The sequence below is a fragment of the Hyla sarda genome, chromosome 5 (genome assembly GCF_029499605.1).
Source record: "Hyla sarda isolate aHylSar1 chromosome 5, aHylSar1.hap1, whole genome shotgun sequence".
Lineage (NCBI taxonomy): Eukaryota > Metazoa > Chordata > Amphibia > Anura > Hylidae > Hyla > Hyla sarda.
In genome coordinates this window covers 214230593-214258386 of record NC_079193.1, presented here as the reverse complement: position 1 = coordinate 214258386, position 27794 = coordinate 214230593, and the positions used below count along the sequence as shown (strand labels likewise).

Genomic DNA, 27794 nt, shown 5'->3' with positions numbered 1-27794 from the left:
CTTTTATTAGGGAAGGGGTTAAATGACCTTTTGTTAACTTTTATTTTTTTTTTCACTGTTTTTTTTGCAGTGCTATAGCTCCAATAGGGACCTATAACGCTGCACACACTGATCTTTTACCCTGATCCCTGCAAAGCCATAGCTTTGCATGGATCAGCGAGATAGGGGCTCGATTGCTCAAGCCTGTAGCTCCGGGTTGGAGCAATCAAATGCTGATCCGACGCGACAGAGCAAGGTAAGGGGGGTCTCCGCTCGCGTCCTAGCTGATCGGGACGTCACGATTTTATCATGATGTCCCGATCAGCCTGACTGAGTTGCCGGGAAGCGTTTACTTTCACTTTCAGACGCGGCGGTCAACTTTGATCGCCGCATCTGAAGGATTAATAGCGTGTGGCACAACGATCGGTGCCGCGCGCTATTAGCCCAGGGTCCCGGCTATGACTAGCAGCCGAGACGACCCGGTGTGATGCGGGGTCACGGCGTGACCCCTTTTTAAACACCGGGACCGGGCTCAGGGTGTACAGGTACGCCCTGGGTACTTAAGAGGTTAAAGGGGTACACCCGTGGAAAACGTTTTTTTTTTTTTTTTTTTTTTAAATCAACTGGTGCCAGAAAGTTAAACAGATTTGTAAATTACTTCAATTAAAAAATCTTAATCCTTCCAGTACTTTTTAGGGGCTGTATACTACAGAGGAAATGCTTTTCTTTTTGGATTTCTCTTCTGTCATGACCACAGTGCTCTCTGCAGACCTCTGCTGTCCATTTTAGGAACTGTCCAGAGCAGGAGAAAATCCCCATAGCAAACATATGCTGCTCTGGACAGTTACTAAAATGGACAGCAGAGGTCAGCAGAGAGCACTGTGGTCGTGACAGAAGAAAAATCCAAAACGAAAGGCATTTCCTCACAGCCCCTAAAAAGTACTGGAAGGAGTAAGATTTTTTTTAATAAAAGTAATTTACAAATCTGTTTAACTTTCTGACACCAGTTGATTTAAAAAAAAAAAAAAAAGTTTTCCACGGGAGTACCCCTTTAACCTCTTAAGGACGCAGGGCGTATGGATACGCCCTGCATTCCGAGTCCTTAAGGACGCAGGGACTATCCATACGCCCGTGGGAATTCCGGTCCCCACCACTAGCCGGTTGGGGACCGGAGCCGGATGCATGCTGAAATTGTTCAGCAGGTATCCCGGCATATCGCCCAGGGGGGTCATTATGCCCCCCCCCCCCATGTTGGTGATCGCCGCAGATCGCTGGACAATTCAGTCCAGCGATCTGCGGCGATTCCGGGTCAATCGGGTCTCCAGTGACCCGGAATTACTGGCTGTTCGGGGCCGTCTCTGACGGCCCCGAACAGCCAGAGCCTGCAGGGGTGAGGTGGCACTGGTGCCACCTCACGATCGCCCTGATTCGTCGGCCGGATTACCGGCCGACCAATCAGGGCACCTGCTGCGGGTGCCACTCCCGCACACGCTCCGCCCCTCTTCCGGAGGACGTGAGCGGGTGCGGGAAGACGACCCCGGGTGCTGGGGACCCCGATCCCCGGCGTCAATGTTGGGATCGGGGGCCCAGGAGCGGCGGCGGTGACATCGAGGGACAGTCCTGCGACGGAGCAGCAGCAGGAGGTGAGTTACAGCCTCCTGCTGTTGCTTAGCAACAGCTCCCAGCATGCCCTTTTTGCTGTAGTTATGCAACAGCAGGAGGCAGACCACCACAACTCCCAGCATTCCCTTATGGGCATGCTGGGACTTATGGTTTTGCAACAGCTGGAGGCACATTTTTTCTATGGAAAAGTGTACCTTCAGCTGTTGTATAACTACAACTCCCAGCTTGCACAAACAGCTAAAGTGCATGATGGGAGTTGTAGTGGTGCATCTGCTGGTTGCATAACTACAACTCCCAGCATGCCCATTGGCTGTCGGTGACTGCTGAGAGTTGAAGTTTTGCAACACTGGTTGTGAAACTCAGTTTTTTTTTTACCTAACTCAGTGTTTCACGACCGGTGTGCCTCCAGCTGTTGCAAACTACAACTCCCAGCAGTCACCTTACACCATGCACCGTACATGCTGAAAGTTGTAGTTTTGCAACAGCTGGAGGCACACTGGTTTTGAAACACTGAGTAAGGTCACAAACTCAGTGATACATAACCAGTGTGCCTACAGCTGTTGCAAAACTAAAACTCTCAGCTTGTACAGTCTGTCAGTGCATGCTGGGAGTTGTAGTTTTGCAACAGCTGGATGTTCCCCCCCCCCATGTGAATGTACAGGGTACACTCACATGGGCGGAGGCTTACAGTAAGTATCGGGCTGCAAGTTTGAGCTGTGGCAAATTTTCTGTAACAGCTCAAACTTCCAGCGAGAAACTACTGTGAACCCCCCGCCCGTGCGACTGTACCCTTAAAACACAACACTACACTAGCAAAAAATAAAATAAAAAGTAAAAAACACTACATATACACATACCCCTACACAGCTCCCCTCCCCTCCCCAATAAAAATGAAAAACGTCTGGTACGCCACGGTTTCCAAAACGGAGCCTCCAGCTGTTGCAAAACAACTACTCCCAGTATTGCCAGACAGCCACTGACTGTCCAGGCATGCTGGGAGTTTTACAACAGCTGGAGGCACCCTGTTTGGGAATCACTGGCGTAGAATTCCCCTATGTCCACCCCTATGCAATCCCTAATTTAGGCCTCAAATGCGCATGGCGCTCTCACTTTGGAGCCCTGTCGTATTTCAAGGCAACAGTTTAGGGTCACATATGGGGTATCGCCGTACTCGGGAGAAATTGTGTTACAAATTTTTTTTTTTACATATGCAATAGTCGTGAAACGCCTGTGGGGTATTAAGGTTCACTTAACCCCTTGTTACATTCCCCAAGGGCTCTAGTTTCCAAAATAGTATGCCATGTTGTTTTTTTTGCTGTCCTGGCACCATAGGGGCTTCCTAAATGCGGCATGCCCCCAGAAATTTGCTTTCAAAAAGCCAAATGTGACTCCTTCTCTTCTGAGACCTGTAGTGCGCCAGCAGAGCACTTTTCACCCCCATATGGGGTGTTTTCTGAATCGGGAGAAATTGGGCTTCAAATTTTGGGGGGTATTTTCTGCTTTAACCCTTTGTATAAATGTACATTTTTGGGGAAACCAAGCATTTTAGGTAAATTTTTTTTTTTTTTACATATGCAAAAGTCGTGAATCACCTGTGGGGTATTAAGGTTCACTTTACCCCTTGTTACGTTCCCCGAGGGGTCTAGTTTCCAAAATGGTATGCCATGTGTTTTTTTTTTTGCTGTCCTGGCACCATAGGGGCTCCCTAAATGCGGCATGCCCCCAGAGCAAAATTTCCTTCAAAAAAGCCAAATGTGACTCCTTCTCTTATGAGACCTGTAGTGCGCCAGCAGAGCACTTTTCACCCCCATATGGGGTGTTTTCTGAATCGGGAGAAATTGGGCTTCAAATTTTGGGGGGTATTTTCTGCTATTACCCTTTTTAAAAATGTAAAACTTTTGGGAAACCAAGCATTTTAGGTAAAAATTTTTTTTATTTTTTTTACATATGCAAAAGTCGTGAATCACCTGTGGGGTATTAAGGTTCACATTACTCCTTGTTACGTTCCCCGAGGGGTCTAGTTTCCAAAATGGTATGCCATGTGTTTTTTTTTGCTGTTCTGGCACCATAGGGGTTTCCTAAAGGTGACATGCCCCCCAAAAACCATTTGACGCTCCTTCCCTTCTGAGCCCTCTACTGCGCCCGCCGAACAATTAACATAGACATATGAGGTATGTGCTTACTTAAGAGAAATTGGGTTTCAAATACAAGTAAAAATTTTCTCCTTTTTACCCCTTGCAAAAATTCAAAAATTGGGTCTACAAGAACATGCGAGTGTAAAAAATGAAGATTGTGAATTTTCTCCTTCACTTTGCTGCTATTCCTGTGAAACCCCTAAAGGGTTAAAACGCTTACTGAATGTAATTTTGAATACTTTGGGGGGGTGCAGTTTTTATAATGGGGTCATTTATAGGGTATTTCTAATATGAAGACCCATCAAATCCACTTCAAACCTGAACTGGTCCCTGAAAAAAAGCGAGTTTCAAAATTTTGTGAAAAATTGGAAAATTGCTGCGGAACTTTGAAGCCCTCTGGTGTCTTCCAAAAGTAAAAACTCATCAATTTTATGATGCAAACATAAAGTAGACATATTGTATATGTGAATAAAAAAAAAATTATTTGGAATATCCATTTTCCTTACAAGCAGAGAGCTTCAAAGTTAGAAAAATGCAAAATTTTCTAATTTTTCATCAAATTTTGGGATTTTTCACCAAGAAAGGATGCAAATTACCAAAAAATGTTACCACTAAGTTAAAGTAGAATATGTCACGAAATAACATTCTCGAAATCAGAATGATAACTAAAAGCATTCCAGAGTTATTAATGTTTAAAGTGACAGTGGTCAGATTTGCAAAAAATGGCCTTAAGGTGAAAAAGGGCTCAGTCCTTAAGGGGTTAAGGACGCACGGCGTACAGGTACACCCTGACATCCTGGTACTTAAGGACGCAGGGCGTACCTATAAGCCCTGGTCCCGTTTACCGGGTTCAATCCGTTCTCGCCAGCAGAGAACAGGTTAAACCCTGTGGGTCCTGGTTGCTATGGGCAGCCAGGACCCACCGCTAATGCCGGGCTCTGCCGATTAGACCGATACCTGGCATTAACCCTTTAGATGTTGCAGTCAAAGTTGATTGCGGCGTCTAAAGCTAAAGAGAAAGAATCCTGGCAGCCCAGCGGAGCTGGTCGGGACTATTGCGACAAAATCGCGATGTCCCATTCAGCTGAGAGGACGGTGGGAGGGTGCTCACCTGCCTCTCTGTCGTCCAAGCAGCGATCTACTGCTCCATGCCATCCAGGAGCAGCAGAGCACCAAGAACACTGATCAGTGTATGCAATCAGAAGATTGCACGTTGGAGCTAGCAAAAAAAAAAAAAGGGGTAAAAAGAAAAAAGTTAATAAAAGTTCATTGTTCCCTTTCCTATTAAAAGTTTAAACCTTTTCCCATTTTTTAACTCAAATAATATGATAAAGATTAACAATAATCATATGTGGTATCGCCGCGTGCGTAAATGTCCTAACTATAAAAATATAAGGTTAGCTAAACTGCAGGATTAATGGCGTACACCAAATAGCGTAATACCAAAGTCCAAAATTGTGCATTTTAGGTCACTTCATATACCATAAAAATATTAAAAGGGGTAGTCCAGTGGTGAAAAACGTATCCCCTATCCTAAGGATAGGGGAGAAGTTTCAGATCGTGGGGGGTCCGATTGCTGGGGCCCCCCGCGATCTCAAGTACAGGGCCCCGGCTTGCTGGCCACCACACCAAGCGGCGGCCGACACGCCCCCTTAATACAACTTTATGGCAGAGCCAGAGATTGCCAGCTCTGCCATAGAGTTGTATTGAGGGGGCATCAGCTCTCTCTTCTTGCGGTGGTCAACACACCCCCTTCCCCTGGGCTGTCGGGCCCCGTACATGGGAAAAAAATTTTTGTTTCCTCGCAGATTATATTATAAAATAAGTGATGTCATTACAAAGTACAATTTGTGATGCAAAAAACAAGATCTTATGTAAGTCTGTAGGTGCAATATTGAAAACTTTATTATTTTTTAGAAGGGAAGGAGGAAAAATGAAAATGCAAAAACTAAAATTTGCTGAGTCCTTAGGTTCTATTCACACGTACAGTATTCTGTGCAAATTTTATGCGCAGGTTTTAAAGCTGTGTTCAGTCATTCAGTTTACATTGAAATCTGCAGCAAAAAATCCTGTGCATCAAATCTGCGCAGAATACTGTACATGTGAATAGACCATTAACCTCTTCAGGACGCAGGGCGTACGGGTACGTATGGGTATGGGTATGCCCGTGGGAATTCCGGTCCCCTCCGCTAGCCGGTCGGGAACCAGACCGGGATGCCTGCTGAGAAACCCCCCCCCCCATGTCGAAGATGGCCGGAAATCGCCGGTCAGAAGTGACCGACCAATAGCAGATCGGGGGCAGAGGGGTTAAAGTTTGGTTCCCCTGTTCTGCAGACCCACGGTAATCCGGACAGAATGGGGGAACTGCAGCGTGACTGGCGGCGGCGGTGGAGGTCCCTTACCGGTGATGACGTGTGGCTCCCTGAAACAGACTACAGAAGCCGATGAGTAATTGCCTAGCACCACTGTAGCCCTCCAAATGTTGCAAAACTACAACTCCCAGCATGCCCAGACAGCCGTTTGGGCATGCTGGGATTCGTAGTTTTGCAACAGCTGGAGGGCCACAGTTTGGACATCACTGTGGGGTGGTTTGTAAACTATGGCCCTCTAAATCTTGCAAAACTACAACTCCCAGCATGCACGAACAACAAAAGGCTTTCTCACCATGTTGGGAGTTGTAGTTGCGTACCTTCAGCTGTTGTACAACTACATCTCCCAGCGTGCCCTTTGGCGATCAGTACATGCTGGGATTTGTAGTTTTGCAACAGCTGGAGGCACACTGGTTGGAACATAATGAGTCAGGTAACAGAATCTAACTGAAGGTTTCCAACCAGTGTGCCTCTAGCTGTTGCAAAAGGACAACTCCCAGTATGCACAGTCTGTCAGTGCATACTGGGAGTTGTAGTTTTGCAACAGCTGGAGGTTTGCCCCCACCATGTGAATGTACAGGGCACATTCATACGGGCGGGTGTACAGTGAGTTTACTGCCTCAAGTTTCAACTGCGGCAAATTTTCTGCTGCAGCGCAAACGCCTAACGGGAAACTCACCGTAAACCCCTGCCCGTGCAACCGTACTACACTACATTACACTAACACATAATAAAGGGTAAAACACTACATATACACCCCTTACACTGTCCCCCCAAATAAAAATGAAAAACATAGTGTTTCCAAAACTGAGCCTTCAGCTGTTTGAAAACAACAACTCCCAGCATTACTGGACAGCCACTGACAGTCCAGGTATGTTGGGAGTTTAGCAACAGCTTGAGGCACCCTGTTTGGGAATCACTGGCGTAGAATATGTCCACCCCTATAAAGCCCTAATTTAGTCCTCAAATGCGCATGGTGCTCTCTCACTTCGGAGCCCTGTCGTATTTCAAGGAAACAGTTTAGGGACACATTTATATTTCTTATGAAAAGGAAAAGTTGGGGTCTACACATTTGAATTTCTTATGAAAAGGAAAAGTTGGGGTCTACACCAGCCTGTTAGTGAAAAATGTTATATTTTTTTACACTAACATGCTGGCGTTGCCCCATACTTTTTATTTTCACAAGAGGCAAAAGGAAAAAAAGACCCCGAAAATTTGTAACGCAATTTCTAGTGAGTCCGAAAATACCCATATGTGGGTGTAAAATGCTCTGCAGACGCACAACAAGGCTCAGGAGTGAGAGTGCACTATGTACATTGGCCTAAATTGGTGATTAGCACAGAGTGGCTGATTTTACAACGGTTCTGACATGCAAAAAAAATACCCACATGTGACCCCATTTTGGAAACTACACCCCTCACGGAACGTAACAAGGAGTATAGTGAGCCTTAACACCCCACAGGTGTTTAATGAAAATTCTTCAAAGTTGGATGGAAAAATGAGAAAACATTTTTTTTTCTTTACTAAAATGCTGGTGTTACCCAAAATTTTTCATTTTCACAAGGGAAAAAAGGAAAAAAGCCCCCCAAAATTTATAACCCCATTTCTTCTGAGTAAGAACAGACCCCATATGTGGATGTAAAGTGCTCTGCGAGCAAACTACAATGCTAAGAAGAGAAGGACGTCCACACATGGAGTATTTCCATACTCAGAAGAAATGGGGTTACAAATTTTGGGGGGCATTTTTTCCTATTACCCTTTGTAAAAATGTAAAATTTGGGGGAAAACAGCATTTTAGTGAAAAATCTTTATTTATTTTTTTCATTTACACATCCGACTTTAAAGGGGTATTCCAGGAAAAAACTTTTTTTTGTATATCAACTGGCTCCAGAAAATTAAACAGATTTGTAAATTACTTCTCTTAAAAAATCTTAATCCTTTCAGTACTTATGAGCTTCTGAAGTTAAGGTTGTTCTTTTCTGTCTAAATCCTCTCTGATGACACCTGTCTCGGGAAACGCCCAGTTTAGAAGCAAATCCTCATAGCAAACCTCTTCTAAACTGGGCGTTTCCCAAGACAGGTGTCATCAGAGAGGATTTAGACAGAAAAGAACAACCTTAACTTCAGAAGCTCATAAGTACTTAAAGGATTAAAACATTTTAATAGAAGTAATTTACAAATCTGTTTAACTTTCTTGTGTCTGTTGATATATATATATATATATGTGTGTTTTTTTTTCCTGGTATACCCCTTTAATGAAAAGTCATCAAACACTTGTGGGGTGTTAAGGCTCACTGTACCCCTTGTTACATTCCTTTGGGGGTGTAGTTTCCAAAATAGTATGCCATGTGTTATTTTTTTTTTTTTTTTTTTGCTGTTCTGGCACCATAGGGGTTTCCTAAATGTGACATGCCCCCCAAAAACCATTTCAGAAAAACTCACTCTCCAAATCCCATTGTTACACCTTCTCTTCTGAGCCCTATAGTGCACCCACAGAGCACTTTACATACACATATGAGGAATTTCCTTACTTGGGAGAAATTGGGTTACAGATTTTAGGAAGATTTTTCTCCTTTTACCCCTTGTAAAAATTTAAAAAAACTGGGTCTACAAGAACATGCCAGTGTAAAAAATGAAGATTGCTGCTGAACTTTGAAGCCCTCTGATGTCTTCCAAAAGTAAAAACATATCAACTTTATGATGCAAACATAAAGTAGACATATTGGGGGAGATTTATTAAAACCTGTGCAGAGGAAAAGTTGTCCAGTTGCCCAGAGCAACCAATCAGATTGCTTGTTTCATTTTCGCAGGCCTTCCTAAAAATGAAAGAAGCAAGCTGATGGGCAACAGGGCAGCAGGGCAAGTTTGCCTCTGCACAGGTTTTGATAAATCTCCCCCATTGTATATGTGAATCAATATATCATTTATTTGGGATGTCCATTTTCCTTATAAGCAGAGAGTTTCAAAGTTAAAAAAATTCAACATTTTGTAATTTTTCATCAAATTTTCAAATTTTTCACCAAGAAATTATGCATGTATCGACAAAATTTTACTACTAACATAAAGCAGAATATGTCATGAAAAAACATTTTCGGAATCGGAATGAAAAGTAAAAGCATCCCAGAGTTATTAATGCTTAAAGTGACAGAGGTCAGATGTGCAAAAAATGGCTGCTTCCTTATGCTAAGTTTCTACTTGTTTTTTTTTTTTGGGGGGGGGGGTTTGGGGAACGCCAATTCTGCCGCATGGCGTTTATTCGTCCGAAAACGCTGCGGCCAGATGTTAGCTGTAAATCAATGAGAAATCGCAAAATTCTTTTTCCACTTGGTGTTTTTCAGTTTGTTTGTTTTTTTCTCCTTTTGGCGTTTTTTCACTCTTTTTTTTTTGGGGCGTTTTTCAGCTCTTTGGCGGTTTTGAAAATTGCAGCATGTTGAGCCACTGGGGTTTTTGTCCCCTGAAATCGTAGTGTTTTCCTCCCATAGAAGTCTATGGGAGTAAAAATATGCCAAGAAAAATGCCATGTGGGTTTTAACTTTGGCGTTTTTTCAAACGGCTTTTATTCTCTTTTGGACTTTAGCGATCAAGAAAGTGATTGGCGATACCTTTTTTAATAAAATTTCGTAGGGTACCATAGTGATGGAAAAAATTGTATCTACCGAAATTGGTCTTTTTTTATTACAAATGTTTTTTATTAAATTTTAATTTTAACCCCTTAAGGACTCAGGATTTTTCAGTTTTTGCACTTTCGTTTTATCCTCCTTACATTTTAAAAATCATAACCCTTTCAATTTTCCACCTAAAAATCCATATTATGGCTTATTTTTTACATCGCCAATTCTACTTTGCAGTGACATTAGTCATTTTACCCAAAAATGCACGGTGAAACGGGAAAAAAAATCATTGTGCGACAAAATCGAAGAAAAAACGCCATTTTGTAACTTTTGGGGGCTTCCATTTCTACGCAGTGCATATTTCGGTAAAAATGACACCTTATCATTATTCTGTAGGTCCATACAGTTAAAATGATACCCTACTTATATAGGTTTGATTTTGCTGCACTTCTGGAAAAAATCATAACTACATGCAGGAAAATTTATACTTTTACAAATGTCATCTTCTGACCCCTATAACTTTTTTATTTTTCCATGTACAGAGCGGTATGAGGGCTAATTTTTTGCGCCGTGATCTGAAGTTTTTATCGGTATGATTTTTGTTTTGATCGGACTTTTTGATCACTTTTTATTCATTTTTTAATGGTATAAAAAGTGACCAAAAATGCGTTTTTTTGGACTTTGGAATTTTTTTGCACGTACGCCATTGACCGTGTGGTTTAATTAATGATATATTTTTATAGTTCGGACATTTACGCACGTGGCGATACCACATATGTTTATTTTTATTTTTTTTTACACTGTTTTATTTTTTTTATGGGAAAAGGGGGGTGATTCAAACTTTTATTAAATGACCTTTATTAACACTTTTTTTAACTTTTTTTTTTTTGCAGTGTTATGGGTCCCATAGGGACCTATAACACTGCACACACTGATCTCTCATCCTGATCACAGGCGTGTATTAACACGCCTGTGATCAGTGTTATCGGCGCTTGACTGCTCCTGCTTGGATCTCAGGCACGGAGCAGTCATTCGTCGATCGGAGACCGGTGTCCTGCAAGCTGTTCGGGACGCCGTGATTTCACCGCAGCGGTCCCGAACAGCCTGACTGAGCAGCCGGGTCACTTTCACTTTCACTTTAGAAGCGGCGGTCAGCTTTGACCGCCGCTTCTAAAGGGTTAATACCGCACATCGCCGCGATCGGCGATGTGTGGTATTAGCCGCTGGTCCCAGCCGTTGATGAGCGCCGGGACCGACACGATATGATGCGGGATCGCGGCGCGATCCCGCTTCATATCGCGGGAGCCGGCGCAGGACATAAATATACGTCCTGTGTCGTTAAGGAGTTAAACAGGGATCAATTTATGTATGCAGACGGGGACCTAAAAATGTAGCCGGCAATAATAAAAAATGTAGTGTGTGTGTTTTTCACTTTTTTTTTCTTTTTTTTTTACATTTATTTAGGGAGTACTACTACTCTCAGCATGGAACACACTGTTCCATGATGGGAGTAATAGTACCTGTATTAATTTACAGATTGCTTGTTGCGATACTCCTGTATAATGTATAGATGTGGCCGGCCGCTCTTCTATGGTCGCTTGCGCTGCCGTATATATACACTATTCATATTTCCCACAGAGACTTGTGATTGGCCAGATGGTTCCAGCCAATCACAGCTCTCTGTGGGAAATAGGAATATGTGTATATATACGTCAGTGCAGAGGACCATAGAAGAGAGGTCAGCCGCATCTATACATTATACAGGAGGATCACAGCGGGTGTCAGGAGTGATATCCGCTGTGATCTTTCCTTAACTGCAGGTACTACTACTCCCAACATGGGGCACACTCTGCTCCATGCTGGGAGCTGTAGTACCGGCATTAATAGACAGATCGCAACAGGTGTCAGAAGTTACACTCGCTGCGATCTGTCTATTAATGCAGGTACTACAGTTCCCATCATGGAGCAGAGTGTGCTCCACGTTGGGAGTAGTAGTACCTGCAGGTAAGAACAGATCACAGTGGGTATCACTCCTGACACCCGATGCGATTGTCCTATCTATAGCAGAGATGCGGAGCGGCTCTATACATCTGTCACATCTCTGCACTATACGCCGGCCACTTATTCATATTTCCCTCTGAGAGCTGTGATTGGCTGCAACCATCCGGCCAATCCCCGCTCTGAGCGGAAAATATGAATGAGTGATGTTCTATTCACATCACTGGCCGGAGTACAGAGCAGAGATGCGAGCGCTGTATAGAGCCGCTCCGCATCTCTACTATATTATGGACTGACACCCGGGGCGATATGTCTATTAGTACAGGTACTACTACTCCCATCATGGAACAGTCTGTTCCATGCTGGGAGTAGTAGTACTACCTAAAAAAATTCAAAAAATAGAGACAAAAATGTGAAACACACACTTAAATAAAAATGTATTAAAATTTTGTTATAAAATTTTTTCGTTAAATAAATTTTTTTGCCATCACTACTGCATCCCTTTTTTTATTTTTTGGTACCCAACAAATTTTAGGTACCAAAAAAAAAACGCCAAAGGGGCCAAAAATGCAATTTCCACACAAATGAAAAAACGCCAGGAAAAACGCCAGAGGCAGTAAATTGCACTGGCGTTTTTTCAGGTGTTTTTTCCACACCAAAAAACGCAGGACAAAAAAACAAGTAGAAACTTAGCCTTAAGGTGAAAATGAGCTGCATCCTTAAGGGGGTTAAGGTGAAAATGGGTTGAGTCTTTAAGGGGTTTTTAAGCTAACTAATTTTTGTGCATGTATTTATAATTACATAAAGTAGTAAAGTAAAATAAAACCTATATAAATTGGGTATCCATGTAACCATATGGACCTAGAGAATAAACATAAGGTGTTATTTTTACGTAAAAGTGCACTGAGTAGAAACGAAAGCCCCCAAAATGTATGAAATCCTCAGGAACCCTTGTGTTTCTATAGTTCTGTTCAAGGGGTCTTGAAACAACTATAACAACAATTTATACTTAAAGAAGAGCACTTGAGCCATAACTACTGATAAAAGAGTACATTTTATTAATATACTTTAAAATCACAAATGTGACTAATGAATATATTTTGCATAAAAACCAAAATCAATGAATATAAACAGATGAACAAATCCGAAAAAAGATGGTGAGACAGGTGCAGTTTAAATGACAATGCTAATGCATATATGTAAACAAATGAGCGCTGCAGCAGCAACAATGGATGTCTAACAATAGTGTCACTAAGACAGAAAAGAAAAGGGTATGTAACCTCTACTATTGTAGCCAGCTGCCCACCATGGATCGCTGGGATAGACCCCACAAGTGCATGGAAGTATATTGCACTAACAAAGCTGCCTCTCAATTACCCATAATGGAGTCCTGCCACCACCGCCCCAACTTACGTTTCGTCAGCCTGGACTTTCTCGAGGGACGCTCTATATACTATAACAACAATAACAAAACTTTTAAAATCAGGAACAAATTTGCATAAAGAAGATTTGCAGAGCAGTAGATATATCTCACCCAAGTAAGATTTTTTTTTACCTGCCCATACACTAAGGTTCTTTGAGGCAGGAATAGCATTAGGTAAAAATGACCTAATAATGTTGGGAACTAAGCGTATATTTATACAACTAAGCGACCATTTTTATTTACTGACCCTTGTGTTAGGAAATCTATACTTTCATTCCTTATTGTTGTGTAAATGAATGACAGGCTGCAGCGTGACACATCACTCCTCCCTGTGTCATGTCTGAAACTAGATCATTTTGTACAGCTTCCCCGAAAAAGGTGATAACCACACATTGCCATCACGTGCACCAAATAAAGTAAAATAAATCGAAGCAAAATGGCAGTGCTGTTCACATGGAGAAAAGTGCTTAGGATTCAGAGATTAGCTGTATGTTTTCTGTGCATGGTAGTGTTTGTGTTCCTTTTTTACATGGTGAATATTTGTATCTACTATGTCATTTCTAGAACATATGCTATCAGAAGAGTAAGAGATGCCTTCAGAGAGAAAAGGAATGTGGATGATTTCCATGAGATACAATCGCTCATATACAAGGCTAAAGAAAACCTGGAGATGATTCGCCGTCAGGTAAGACTTTATAAACCAATGCCATTTGGCCTGACAATGACATTTTGGCCCAAATGAATCATGAATTCATGATTTCTTTTTGTTTTCTTGTTCTGCTTTGTTTAATTTCTATATCAAATTTCTAGTGTTTTTTTTCCCCGCATATTCTTGAATGTAATTTTTGGATGTGAGGTATTGGGTATGTGCCCAAAGAGGCCAATGATTTCTATTACCGTAAGTTAACTTACAATTTTGGACATGAACATCAAAAAGACAGATGTTCCACAAGGAGTGACCATATGTATTATGTTACTTATTTTGTGCCCAAAATATAGAATACAGTTAGTTTAAATGGGCACTGTCACCAACTTTATTTTTTGATATGTTGTAGTACTTATGAAATATAACATATCTCAAATATACTTTTATAATTTTTAAAAAAATTAAAATGGTTTAATTTACATTTGAAAACCGGCCACTAGGGGTCTCCCTCCTAGTGGCCGGCTGCAGCCTGGCGTGATGTCACACCTGAAAAAGGACTGATGTGGCCGGGCATCGGTCCTTTTTCATTCAGCCTGCGCTCGCTCCCTGCCTGTCAATCAGACAGGCAGGGAGCGAGCGCATTGGCTCCCCGGCCACTGGCTGGGAGGCCACTCCTCCCGCACATCGCTGCCTCGTCACCGCCGCTGTCCCTGCACGCCCGCTGCCGGACTCTGCAGTAAGTGTAATGAGGGAACGGGGTATGCGGGAGGGGGGTTTGTGATGGAGGGAATGGGGTATGCGGGGGGGGGGGGGGTTGTGATGGAGGGAACGGGGTATGACGCAGGGGGAGGGAGACGGTGGGGACAGGCTAGTGCCGCATGTAACTAACTGATAGTTTATCTATACAGGGTGCCTCCAGCTGTTTAGCATGCCCTGACAGCCAATAGATGTCAGGGCAAGCTGGGAGTTGTAGTGGTGAAACAGCTGGAGGCACCCTGTGTAGATGAACTAAGGGCGAAAGTCCCCCCAGCAGGCATCAGTGACGTGGGGCCTGCTGGGGAAGTCTGCCTGGTAGTGAGCACACTGCCAGGCAGACAAAAGGCATTTTTAATATAGTAAAAATAAAAATTAAAAGCAGGGAGGGGGTTAGGGATAGATTGGCAATAGGCAGGGACAGAAAAAAAAAAAAAGGATGGTGGGAGCTACTCTTTAACTCCTTAAGGACTCAGCCCATTTTGGCCCTAAGGACTTCAGATAATTTTTACATTTTTTCCTCCTCGCCTTCTAAAAATCATAACTCTTTTATATTTTCATCCACAGACTAGTATGAGGGCTTGTTTTTTGCGCGACCAGTTGTCCTTTGTAATGACATAACTCATTATATCATAAAATGTATGGTGCAACCAAAAAACACTATTTTTGTGGGGAAATTTAAAAGAAAAACGCAATTTTGCTAATTTTGGAAGGTTTTGTTTTCACGCCGTACAATTTATGGTAAAAATGACATGTGTTCTTTATTCTGAGGGTCAATACAATTAAAATGATACCCATTATTACATACTTTTATATTATTGTTGTGCTTAAAAAAAATCGCAAACTTTTTAACCAAATTAGTACGTTTATAATCCCTTTATTTTGATGACCTATAACTTTTTTATTTTTCCGTATAAGTGGCGGTATGTGGGCTCATTTTTTGCGCCATGATCTGTACTTTTTTTGATACTACATTTGCATATAAAACACTTAATAAATTTTTTATAATTTTTTTTATAATAAAATGTATTAAAAAAGTAACAATTTTGGACTTTTTTTTTTCTTTTCGTTCACGCCGTTCACCGTACGGGATCATTAACATTTTATTTTAATAGTTTGGACATTTACGCTTTTTGGGGGTAAAATAGGAAAAAACGGACGTTTTACTTTTTTATTGGGGGAGGGGATTTTACGTTTTTTTATATATTTTTTTACACTTGAATAGTCCCCATAGGGGACTATTCATATTAATACCATGATTGCTAATACTGATCTGTTCTATGTATAGGACATAGAACAGATCAGTATTATCGGTCATCTTCTGCTCTGGTCTGCTCGATCTCAGACCAGAGCAGGAGACGCCGGGAGCCGGAAGGAGGAAGGTGAGGGGATCTCCGTGCGGCGTTATGAATGATCGGATCCCCGCAGCAGCGCTGCGGGCGATCCGATCATTCAATGAAATCGCGTACTGCCACAGATGCCGGAATCTGTATTGATCCCGGCACCTGAGGGGTTAATGGCGGACGCCCGCGAGATCGCGGGCGTCGGCCATTGCCGGTGGGTCCCTGGCTGCGATCAGCAGCCGGGATCAGCCGCGCATGACACGGGCATCGCTCCGGGCATCGGTTATGCACAGGACCTAAATGTACGTCCTGGTGCGTTAAGTACCACCGCACCAGGACGTACATTTACGTCCTGCGTCCTTAAGGGGTTAAGCAAAATAATTTCTGACCTCACCCATCAGCAAAATACACTATATTGAATGCAGTAAACGCCAGATTATGGATACTTTAGAGCAGGCATAGGCAACCTTAGTTTTGGGCTGCATCTCCCACGATGCTCTTTCAGCCAAAATGCTGCCAAAGGATCATGGGAGATGTAGTCCAAAACATCTGCAGTGTTGAAGGTTGCCTATGCCTGCTTTACAGCATGATTTGGGAGGTGTGGAGTGAGTACCTGTATTTTAACTAAAGAATGTAAAGTTTTATCTTCCGTGCATGCTGTTGCATGAGTAGTGATCAGTTCTATTGTGATTTCTCTCTTCAGCATTACTGGCCAACACTGGAAAAAAAAAATTCAAATCAACTGGTGCCAGAAAGTTAAACAGATTTGTAAATTACTTTTATTTAAAAAAAATCTTAATTCTTCCAGTACTTAACAGCCGATGTATGCTTCAGAGGAAGTTGTGTGGTTCTTTCCAGTCTGACCACAGTGCTCTCTGCTGACACCTCTTTCCATGTCAGAACTGTGCAGAGTTGGAGCAAATCCCCATTGCAAACCTCTCCTGCTCTGGACAATTCCTGACATGGACAGAGGTGTCAGCAGAGAGCACTGTGATCAGACTGGAAAAAAACTACACAACTTTACAGTATACAGGAGCTGATAAGTACTGGAAGGATTAAGATTTTTATATCGAAGTAATTTAAAAATTTATTCAAAACGTTTGTTTTCTACCGGAGTACTGCTTTAATAAAAAAATGTAAAAAAGGTCTGTGGGCTTGACACACATAAACTGGTGCTAAGAACTAGAAGTGTGTTAGAATTGTAAAGCCCATTCCAGATTAATGTAATATAGATTAACATAAATGATCAGGAGTAGATCCAGCTTCACCAAAAACCTGCCATTGGATGTCAAAGCAAGCTGTGTAAGGCGGCCCTCTGATTCATGATTACACTCATTATGGTAAAGCAGCCGCCTCTGGTTGCAATGACTTTCTTTTGTGGCTAATAGAGGAGTGTCTCTTTTTTTCACATACATGCCATATGGAGCAACAGCTTTAACACTGGACGGTGTCTGCATTAATGGCACCTTCAGTTGCCTATGATGCAAAAAAAGACATCATACTGTTTTGCAGCAGAATATCCCATCAGTCTTCATTTCTCCAGATAACGCATTTCCACTGCTCCTGAGTCCAGCGATGGCATGCTTAGCATTGGTCAGGGACATCTTCTGCTTGTGTGCACTGCCTAAGCATTTTTATGATGCTCCTCTCACACAGATCTTGTGGCGATGCCACTTGGAGAGGCAGTTTGGAACTCTATTATGAGTGCAATAGAGAATAGTTAATCTTTATGTACCCTGCTCTATTTTGTCAGTTTATGTGATCTACTACTTTGGGATTGAGCTGTTTTTTACTCCTAGTTTAAAGTCCCTGATCCTCAGTACAACTCTTACTACTGCCATTGTTTGTCTATGGAAATGGCATGGTTGATTTTATGTACCTCTTTGCAAGGATGTGGCTGAGACACTTGAACTTAAAGGGGATATCCACCATAAGGGGATTTTTAGCACCTACCTGCCGAACAGTAATGGACATTCTTAAGAAGGACCCGTGCTTGTCTCGGGCTAAATGTCTATGTTGTTAGATTACCATAACACTAAGGCTATCTTTTTGTAAACTGGCTACTTCCTGTTGGAGTTCGTTTCCTTAAACTACAAGTCCCATGATTCTTTGTTTGTAAGTGGGAGGTCACTTTTCTCCCTACCACACATCAACCACCCCACCTATTTATGCAATAGACTAGTGTTTTCTGACCAGTGTTTTCAGGGTGCATCCAGCTGTTGAAAAACTTAACAGAAACAAAAATCACAGAAGAATTGCAAGACCACTATGAAACACAGGTACAGACACTATACATACACTAACTTTACAGCCCCTCTAGCATAGTAAAAAAAAAATAAAAAATAAAAAACCCCGGAATACCCCTTTAATAGGTAGGGGGGACGTAGATACTTGACATGACAGGCCATGATCACGGCTCCGGGAAATCTGAAATTCCAATGCCATAGTTTGATATTTCTGGGAGCCGACCGACTCCGCTCCCCAGCCAGCCGCATGCATCTGCCACCCACCTGCTAGCTGTTGCAACTACAACTCCCAGCATATCCTCACTGTAAGTGCATGCTGGGAGTTTTAGTCTTACAACAGCTACCGGGCGGGTGGTAGATGCATGAGGCTGGCCCGGAAATATTAAACTATGGCATTGTAATTTCGCAGTTGCGACTTATCAGAAGATCTCGTAAAAGGCACTTTTGTTAGCCAGGTCTGACCTGGTGGTGACTTGCGACTTTTTTGGGGGGTTTGCGACTTTTTTGAACCTTTCCCACAGAAAGTCACAATGATAAATTCCTGACCACTGCATCCACACTTGAAGATTTCACTGTGAACAGTGATTTCTCTCTCCACGATGCAGTAAAAAGTTGCAAAAAAAAGTTGCATGGACTGCGCATGCGACTCTTTACCGCAAAAAAATTCTAAATTGTTTGATAAATTCCCCCCAATGACCCTAAGCACACAGTCAGGACAACACAGTAGTGATGGCTTAGGGACAACTCTGTGAATATCCTTGAGTGGCTCAGCCAGAACCCTGACTTTAATTCAATTGAACCTCTTTCTCGAGATGGTGAGACCTGAAAATGTCTGTTTGTCGACGGTCCCCATCCAGCCCCATAAAGCTGCAAAGAAGAATGGCAAAACATTCACAAATCCCAGGGTGCCAACCTTGAGGCATCATAGCCAAGAAGACTTAAAACTGTAATCTCTGCTAAAGGTGCTTAAACTACAAGGGTCTAAATACTTATTTTTCAGTAAATTAGCATTCATTCATTAACTTTGTCATTAAGGGGTACTGAGTGCAAAATAATAGGGGAAAAAGGCCACAACATAACAATAACAAAAAAAGTGTCCGGGTCTGAAGGCTTTCTGAATGCACTGTATATCGGTGTTTTTACTATAAATATGCACTCATGTTATTTTGTATTTTTTTGTTTTTCTTTTTTGTATCTTGGTATTGCACAGTTCCTAACTGCAGTAATGTCCCCCCCCCCCCCCCCACACACACACACACAATTATGTGCCTCTATTCTTCTTGCATTAATATTTGCTTGAAATCTATTTGCGCTTAGCAACAATTGTTAAGAAATGTTTAGTCCTAGTAAATGAACTGAATAAAACCAGCATGATGGCTGTAGACTGTTTAAAATCAAACCAGTCAATAGTACAATTGATTAAAGAAAAATAATTGTACGCAAGGGATGCTTTGGTTTTGTAAGGCTCGGCATGGTGCACTCCTGTTGCATGGTGGTATTAATTAATTGTAGTGAAAATATTAATGTCACACTGTACATTTGCTGTGTAGGGGTTTTGTGTTTGTTTCATTTATTGTTTGTCATTTATTAAGACAGAAATAGGTGACATTTCAAAAAATCTGCATTTTTTAGAAACCAATCCAGTACTTTAGACCTCACAAACTGTATTTGTACAGAAAATAATTTAGACCGATTTTGGTATTTGCTTGTACAATGAAACCTTCCAAGGAGACCACTTCTTTGAGAAGACCACTCAACATAAAGATACAACCTTTATGAGACTGATTTGTAACAACATTAGTCTCTTTAGAAAGACTACCTTTTATTCTGACCGGTAACCACCACATCCTTTGTACTTCTGTGGCAGATGTGCACTGTGGAAGCAAAGGGTAGGCTCAGAAGCTGAGCTGGCACTATACATGGAAAGTACAAGCAGCTATATACACTGTATACACGACTGTATACATGACAGACGTCAGAGTTATCTCCCATCCTGGTCATTTAACCTCTTGGATGCCTTGGTCAATAAAGTATGCAGTCCAGCATCAAGGTTGTTAGATGCTGTGTTTTTTCTTTTCCGGCTCCTGATTGGCTCTTTGTGATGTTATCACAGCGGGGGCAGTTGGTTGTTAAGGCGGCGGGGGGGCTTCTAAAGGCTTCCATACTTGCCATGGTAGGGCTCCTATTAGGCAGGCCATAGGCATAATGTAATATGAGATCTGCAGTTTTCAGTGATATGGAGGGGTTTTCCAGCACCATGCCCCTGCCCACCGTGCAAATTACTGGTTGGTTAAGCCTGCAGTAAGTTATTGAGTGGACAGTTTCTGTAGGTTTGACGCGTCACACAAAATAGGAAGCAGCAGTGAGCGATGGGGACTGAAAGCTATCAGGACAGCAGTGGTGGAAGATCAGAACATTTTGAGAATGCTTTACTTTTACAAACAAATGTCCTTAAGATATGAATTGCGCCAGGACAATCACCTCCCAGAATATCAATATATTATACACCAAGGAAAAAGGTAAATGCAAAACAGAGGTGTGTGTTTATATTCTAAATAATGGTCTTTGTCCCTGTCTCTTTAGAATAGACCTGTTAAATGTGGGCAATTCAAAATGTTTTTTTTTTTAAGTTTTATTTACACTTTTTAAATCCCCTTTAATAATGAATATTTTGATTTCTTTTACTTTTCAATGCTATGCAATAGTATAGATCAGGGATATCTTTGTTCTGCTTCAACGCTCTGCCTGAGGCAGACTGTACAAGAAAAGGGATCTGCAGCACAGAGGTAAGGAGACCCCAGACCACCATAAACACATCATTTTTGCACTTTCGTTTTTTCCTCCTCACCTTCTAAAGATCATAACTCTTTCAATTTCCCCCCTACAGACCCATATGAAGGTTTGTTTTTTGCACCACCAATTTTACTTTGTAATGCCATCAATAATTTCAACACAAAATCTACGGCAAAACCAGTGGGGCTAAATTTTTGAGAAAAAAAACAGCATTTTGCAACACTTGGGGGCTTCCGTTTTTACGCAGCGCACTTTTTGGTAAAAATGACACATGATCTTTATTCTGTAGGTCCATACGGTTTAAATGATAACCAACTTATATAGGTCTGATTTTGTTTTACTTCTGTTAAAAAATGATAACTTTATGTACGAAAATTAGTAGGTTTAAATTTTCCTATTCTGACCCCTATAACGTTTTTATTTTTCCATATATGGGGATATGTGAAGGCTAATTTTTTTGCACCATGATCTGAAGTTTTTGTTTTGATGGGACTATACAAAGGGACCAAAAATACGCAGTTTTGTACTTTGGTATGTTTTTTACGGATACGCCATCGACCAATGCGGTTTAATTAACGTTATATTTTTATAGTTCGGACGTTTACGCACGTGGCAATACCACATGTTTATTTTTATTCAGTTTTTATATTTTTATATGGAATTTGGGAAAAGGGGGGTGATTTAAACTTTTAATAAGGAAGGGGTTAATCTGTGTTTTTAGACTTTTTTTTTTTAATACTTTATTAGTCCCCTTAGGGAAATTTTAGGCGTAATCATTAGATTCCTCATACAGATCAATGTAGTCCCATAGAACTACATTGATCTGTGTGCTCTGAACTCGATTGATAAAGCCTGGTCCAGCCAGGCTTTATCAATCTCAGAGCCATGGACAGCGGAGGAAGAGAGGTAAGCCCTCCGCCTACCTCAGTAGTGGATCTAGCCAACAACCCAACCCCTCCGCGACCAGGGAGTGTTTAAAGATCCCTTTTAGATGCCACTGTCAGCTTTGACAGCAGCGATCTAAAGGGTTAATAGCCGCCCTCAGTGATCGCCGCATCGGCAACTTTTCCTCTAGACAGGATTTGATCAATCTCCCCCAGTGTGTTTAGAAAATCGGAGTCACTTTTCTGCCTGATGAAGCTGAGACACGGTATACTATTACTTTCTCAATGTATAACTTATGGTTTGTCTATGGAGGGTAGAATCTTGACATCATACATACTAGTGGAGATTTAGCAAAACCTGTGCAGAGGAAAAGTTGCCCATAGCAACAAATCAGATTGCTCTTTATCAAGGCCTCTGCAATATGAAAGAAGCAATCTGATTGGTTGCTATCCAATAAAAAAAATCTAATTTACAAAAAAATAAACCGAATTGTTTTTTTTTTTTTTTTTTTTTTATCACAGACAGTAAAACTTTATCCTGCATTTTATATATTTTTTTCTTTACAATAATTTGTGTGCAACTTTTTAGGTTTCACTGTGGTTATTTTGCGTCTCTCTATTAAATGGTGTTCGTTATTGTATTTTGCACTTAGTACATCACGTTTGCAATTTAGTTTTTCTTATAAAATATATTTTTCAGTGTTTGCACGCTTTTGTAGGTGGTAATACACTATACCTTTATGTTGGAAGGATTAATAAAATGCTGATTAGTTTCTATATAACATCCACTGTATTACTACAGTTGTGAGACTTATTCTAGTTTAGCTGAACAGAGCCTCCTTATCTTCAGTGCTTTGGGAACTGTAGGTGCACATCATTAGCGCCATGCAGGGCTGACATAGAGTGCTATTAATCTATGTATAAAACTGCATTATGTGGAATGGGACAGTTTGATAAAGACCCTAGTGTTCTGCAATAATAATTGAACAGAGTTAATATGGGAATACATTCTCTATTGATACTTTGATCGATGGCGAACCTGTGACTTTTTTGTTGTAGACAAATTGAACTGCTCTCCTATAATGCCGTGAGTAATCACAGCAGGGGTGACAGCGGAATAATAAGCACGTCTGAAAAGACATTTATGAGGACGCTTGTACCTTCAGCAAAAAAAAAACCTGCAGCTGTGCAACATTATAGTATCTTTGGGCAGCAGGAAAGGTAAAAAGTCTCATATGGGCAGTATTACTTAAAGAGTATCTCTCATCAAATAAACTTTTGATATATTTTAGATTCATGAATGTTGAATAACTTTCCAATAGCATGTTAATGAAAAATATGCTTCTTTCTATTGTATTTTTCCCAATCAGTCCTGTCAGCAAGCATTTCTGACTCATGCTGGAGTCCTAAACACTCAGAGCTGCCAGCCTGCTTTGTTCACAGCCAAACAGGCTGTGAACAAAGCAGGCTGGCAGCTCTGAGTGTTCTCCTTTGTGAACAAAGCAGACTGGCAGCTTGTAGTGTTTAGGACTCCAGCATGAGTCTGAAATGCTTGCTGCCAGGACTGGTAGGGAGACCCCTAGTGGTCATTTATTCAAAGTGGAAAATTAAATAGAAAGAAGCATATTTTTTAATAACATGCAATCGTAAAGTTATTCAGCATACATTAATCTATAATATAACAAAAGTTTTTTTGATGAGAGGTACCCTTTAAAAAAAATAAAAAAATTTGATATGTTGTAGAGGTATATCGAACATTTTAATCAGTCGAGGTCTTAGTGTTTAGACCCTGACTGATCGATAGGACGAGTCAGGAGAAGAGTGCGCTAAGCACAATCTTTCCCTTCTCTGTGCCTTGTGACCGAGACAAATTTACAATGTAAGTCTATGGGATTGTCCCAGTCACCGGCACAAAGGGCGGGGATAGAAGCACTTCTCTCCCCGTTCATTCTAGTGATTGGTCAGGATCTGAACACTCAGACCCTGACTGATCAAGACTTTTGACTTGTCTCTAGGACATGTCAAAAGCTTTTAAAAGTGACTGGTAAACTTTAAGTTTTTCTGCACTGCAGCAAAAGAGTACCGGGTGCAAACAGTGACTTTATGTTTGATTTCATATGACATGATGAATATAGTTATCAAATTTAAGAGATATATGGATCAGAATACTAACTGTTATCCACAGTAGTATAAATAACTGAACCATGTGGGTCCGATCACTGGGACCACTGTTGATTATGAGAATGGAACACTTGTGCATGGGTAACATGCCATTTATTTTATTTGGGGCTTCCAAATAAAGGAGTTGTCCCTTTTAAGAAAAAAAATCTAAATTGTTGAATTAAAGACATTTTAAATGTACAAGCATTTCTAAAAATGTACTATTTGAGATATATAGATGCCTGCATTGTTTTGATAACTGTTGCCCTTGGTTACAACTCACTGACGTGGGTCACAAAAGGTCAGTTCAGCCGCAGTCTAATGAAGGTAATGGCAGTTTGTCTCTATTGCACATTCTAGCAAGGGAAAGTGTGTGTTCTGTTACCTGGCAACAGCAGGGTCCCAGTTCAGAGGAAAGCGGGAAGTGATCAAATCCATGAGGGAGAAGTACAGTAAAGTGATGGAAATTATTGCTTAAAAATGGCACATGTTTATTCCTTTACATATATGTGTCCCAGCTAAAGCATAGGCAGGGACAAAGTCCAGTAAGTGAGGGCGGGACTAGCACTCCTCCTGTGTTCACTCCTGTCCTATCAGACTCCTGTCTAAAAGCAGAGGGGTTGCAGAGCAGCATGTAGTGACTGACTCAGGGAGGAAGTGAATGTATGGTGAGTGAAGGGAAGCTAAGTTCTTGCCTCGGAAACGTCCTGTTGCGAAACTTTCAATGTGGAAATTGGTCCCGCCAGAAGATTGACCATTTTTAATAGTCTGGCAGAATCATCTAGAGAGTCCCTGAACTGCATTGTAGTGATTGGGACAGCGCTTATGGTCTATTCACACGTACAGTAGTATTCTGTACGTGTGAATAGACCCTTAATGTACCACGCGGAGAGTACCTGTGATTTTTCTGTCTAGCACCTATATATATCTCTTACAAATACCTTTTTTTCTCTTGCACACTTGGTTTGTCATTCGGAGCTTTACAATCTGCTGTGCTGGGTCTCTTCATCCAATCACTGCAGGATGCTATGTAATAGCCTCCTTTCTATTTACATGCTGCACTCTGAAAGAACAGGAGTGAGCACAGAGTAGTGCTAGTCCCACCCTCACTTACTGGACTTTGTCCATGACTGTGCTTCAGCTGAAAGATGATGCTGCAGCCGGACAGGGATATTGTTCTGAATGGTATGGGGACCCCTAGTGGTGTTTTTTTTTATAAGCCATGATAAAGGAAATAACAACATTTTTATTAAATATATTAGAAAGGTTAATGTTTTGCAAAGATCTACAAAATATAAACAGTTTTTTTAATCGGCCACAATGAGAGGTTTTAACCTGGCCTTATCTTATTAAATTTTTTTCTGAGGTTTCCTATGTAGGGGGTTAAAAGTGTATTTTCTTAGAGTCCTGTCCTGGCATGTTTGTATTAGTAATCTATGCTTTTTTTTTTTTTTGGTATATAATTTTGGTCTGTCTTTTTAGATGCCTAATGAGCTTTCCTAAAGACATTTTTTGTATTTTATCAGCTAGTAGATGCTTCTAAACACTGCAGGCATTGTTGTATTTTACAGAACACAAAGTAGAAGCTTCAGTTTTTTAAAGACTTCTTTACCATCTTTGGCTACTTGGCAGTCTTTTCGCATGTACAGTACAATGCCTCAATAAGGATGTGTGGTTACCCCCATTCCTCCTACAAAGGTCTGTCCCTAATGTAATCACAAATTTCAGGTAAACAAAAACTATTCTCATTATACTGTACTTTTGATTTTCAGAGATCTTTAGAGGAGGGTGCACGCCTGTGCCTGTCTTTGGTTCAAAATATTAGTATGTTTTTAAAGGGAACTACTAAAGATGAGCATTTGATTAAATGGCCACTGTCACTGAAACAGCTTGTTGGTTAGGACCCTAAAAATGATGTGTTTTCCATATTCCTTTGACTTCAATAGAAAATATGCAAAAAGCATGTGGTTTTCAAAAAACTGATGGAAAGAAAAAGTGCTAAAATAAAAAGTTACATACATTTTTAGATCAGTTCCACATAGAAGCTCACAATCATTGGAAAAATAATACTGCCACATAAAAACTGAAATCAGAGTTTTTGAAGCAGTTTTTCTGAAATGTTTGTCCAATCCCGCCCGCTTCCACTGAAATGTTTGTCCAATCCCGCCCGCTCCCACTGAAATGTTTGTCCAATCCCGCCCGCTCCCACTGAAATGTTTGTCCAATCCCGCCCGCTCCCACTGAAATGTTTGTCCAATCCCGCCCGCTCAAACTGAAATTTTTGTCCAATCCCGCCCGCTCCCACTAACATAGGAATCTACAGACACTAGGATGCAATGCTCTGCACATACTCCCCATGTATAGCAGTGTGAGTAGTACACACACTGCTATACATGGGGGGGTATGTGCAGAGCATTGCACTCTAGTGTATGTACAGATGTGAATAGCAGTGACTGTGCAGATTCAGAGGCCCTGGGTCACTGACCGATGCAAAGCTCTGCACATTATATCACCAACAAGAAACAAAAGGGAAGAGAGGGGCCTTACCAAGGCAGACAAGCCACCACTGGTTTGCGAAACAAACACATACACCCACAAAAGAAAACCAGTATTGAAATATATATATATATAATTTTTTTTTTTTAATTTAACAAATATGCAAAATGACATACATTTAAAATAAGTAAATAATAAAATCAAGGCACCACAAGAACAACTGCAGAAAAGTGGAGAGGGTAGGACAGGCTGAAAAACATGGAGTCCATGGGAAAGTACACTTGTAAATAGAATTAAGACCAAAAACAGCAGGCTCAAAACCACATTATACAGTAAGTCAATAAAAATCAAGTATATAGAGGATAGATTACAAAAAGTATAAATACCATAATTAGCTCAGAGGTACAAAAGTAATGGACATCCTGCCATGCACTGCCTACCTACCACCTCCAACCCCAACGTACGTTTCGCTTGTGCTTTCAGGGGGCATGTCTAAAACCCCCAAACAGGTGGGTATATATATATGTTGTTAGAGCCAATCGTGTATAGCCAACAGATGAGTGGCATACATTTTGGCCACTCAAATAGGAGCATTCCCCATATGTCCAATAAGAACTGCCATATGCCGTATCCAATCACATTCCAATATCACTCTCCCACCTTTAGATAATCGCCGACATGTGGCCCTTGGCGTCTGACATCATATGGACTGGCCACGCATGCAAATGATGCGCATCCGGACTGTGCCGGAGCGCACACTGCTGAGAGGGGGATGCCCATGATTTGTATGCGTGGCCAGTCCATATGATGTCAGACGCCAAAGGCCACATGTCGGCGATTATCTAAAGGTGAGAATGCTCCTATTTGAGTGGCCAAAATGTATGCCACTCATCTGTTGGCTATACACGATTGGCTCTAACAACATATATATACCCACCTGTTTGGGGGTTTTAGACACGCCCCCTGACTAAGCACAAGCGAAACGTACGTTGGGGTTGGAGGTGGTAGGTAGGCAGTGCAAGGCAGGATGTCCATTACTTTTGTACCTCTGTGCTAATTATGGTATTTATACTTTTTGTAATCTATCCTCAATATACTTGATATTTATTGACTTACTGTATAATGTGGTTTTGTGCCTGCTGTTCTTGGTCTTAAAGGGGTATTCCAGGCAAAAACTTTTTTTAATATATCAACTGGCTCCGGAAAGTTAAACAGATTTGTAAATTACTTCTATTAAAAAATCTTAATCCTTCCAATAGTTATTAGCTTCTGAAGTTTTCTGTCTAACTGCTCAATGATGATGTCACGTCCCGGGAGCTGTGCATGATGGGAGAA

The 27794-nt window shown here is 41.3% G+C and overlaps 1 protein-coding gene across 4 annotated transcripts in view; it reads left to right on the top strand.

The window, feature by feature from the left end:
- Positions 1 to 27794, top strand: part of LYRM4 (LYR motif containing 4) — a 169370-nt gene that overhangs the window by 29516 nt on the left and 112060 nt on the right. For 2 of the 4 annotated variants that reach the window (XM_056521093.1, XM_056521092.1), the window contains exon 3: positions 13703 to 13823. In XM_056521093.1, the coding sequence (XP_056377068.1) occupies positions 13703 to 13823 (121 nt within the window). Of the gene's footprint in view, positions 1 to 13702; positions 13824 to 20229; positions 20646 to 20831; positions 20913 to 27794 lie in introns of those variants that run through there. The other 2 variants (XM_056521090.1, XM_056521091.1) reach the window with 2 other exon arrangements.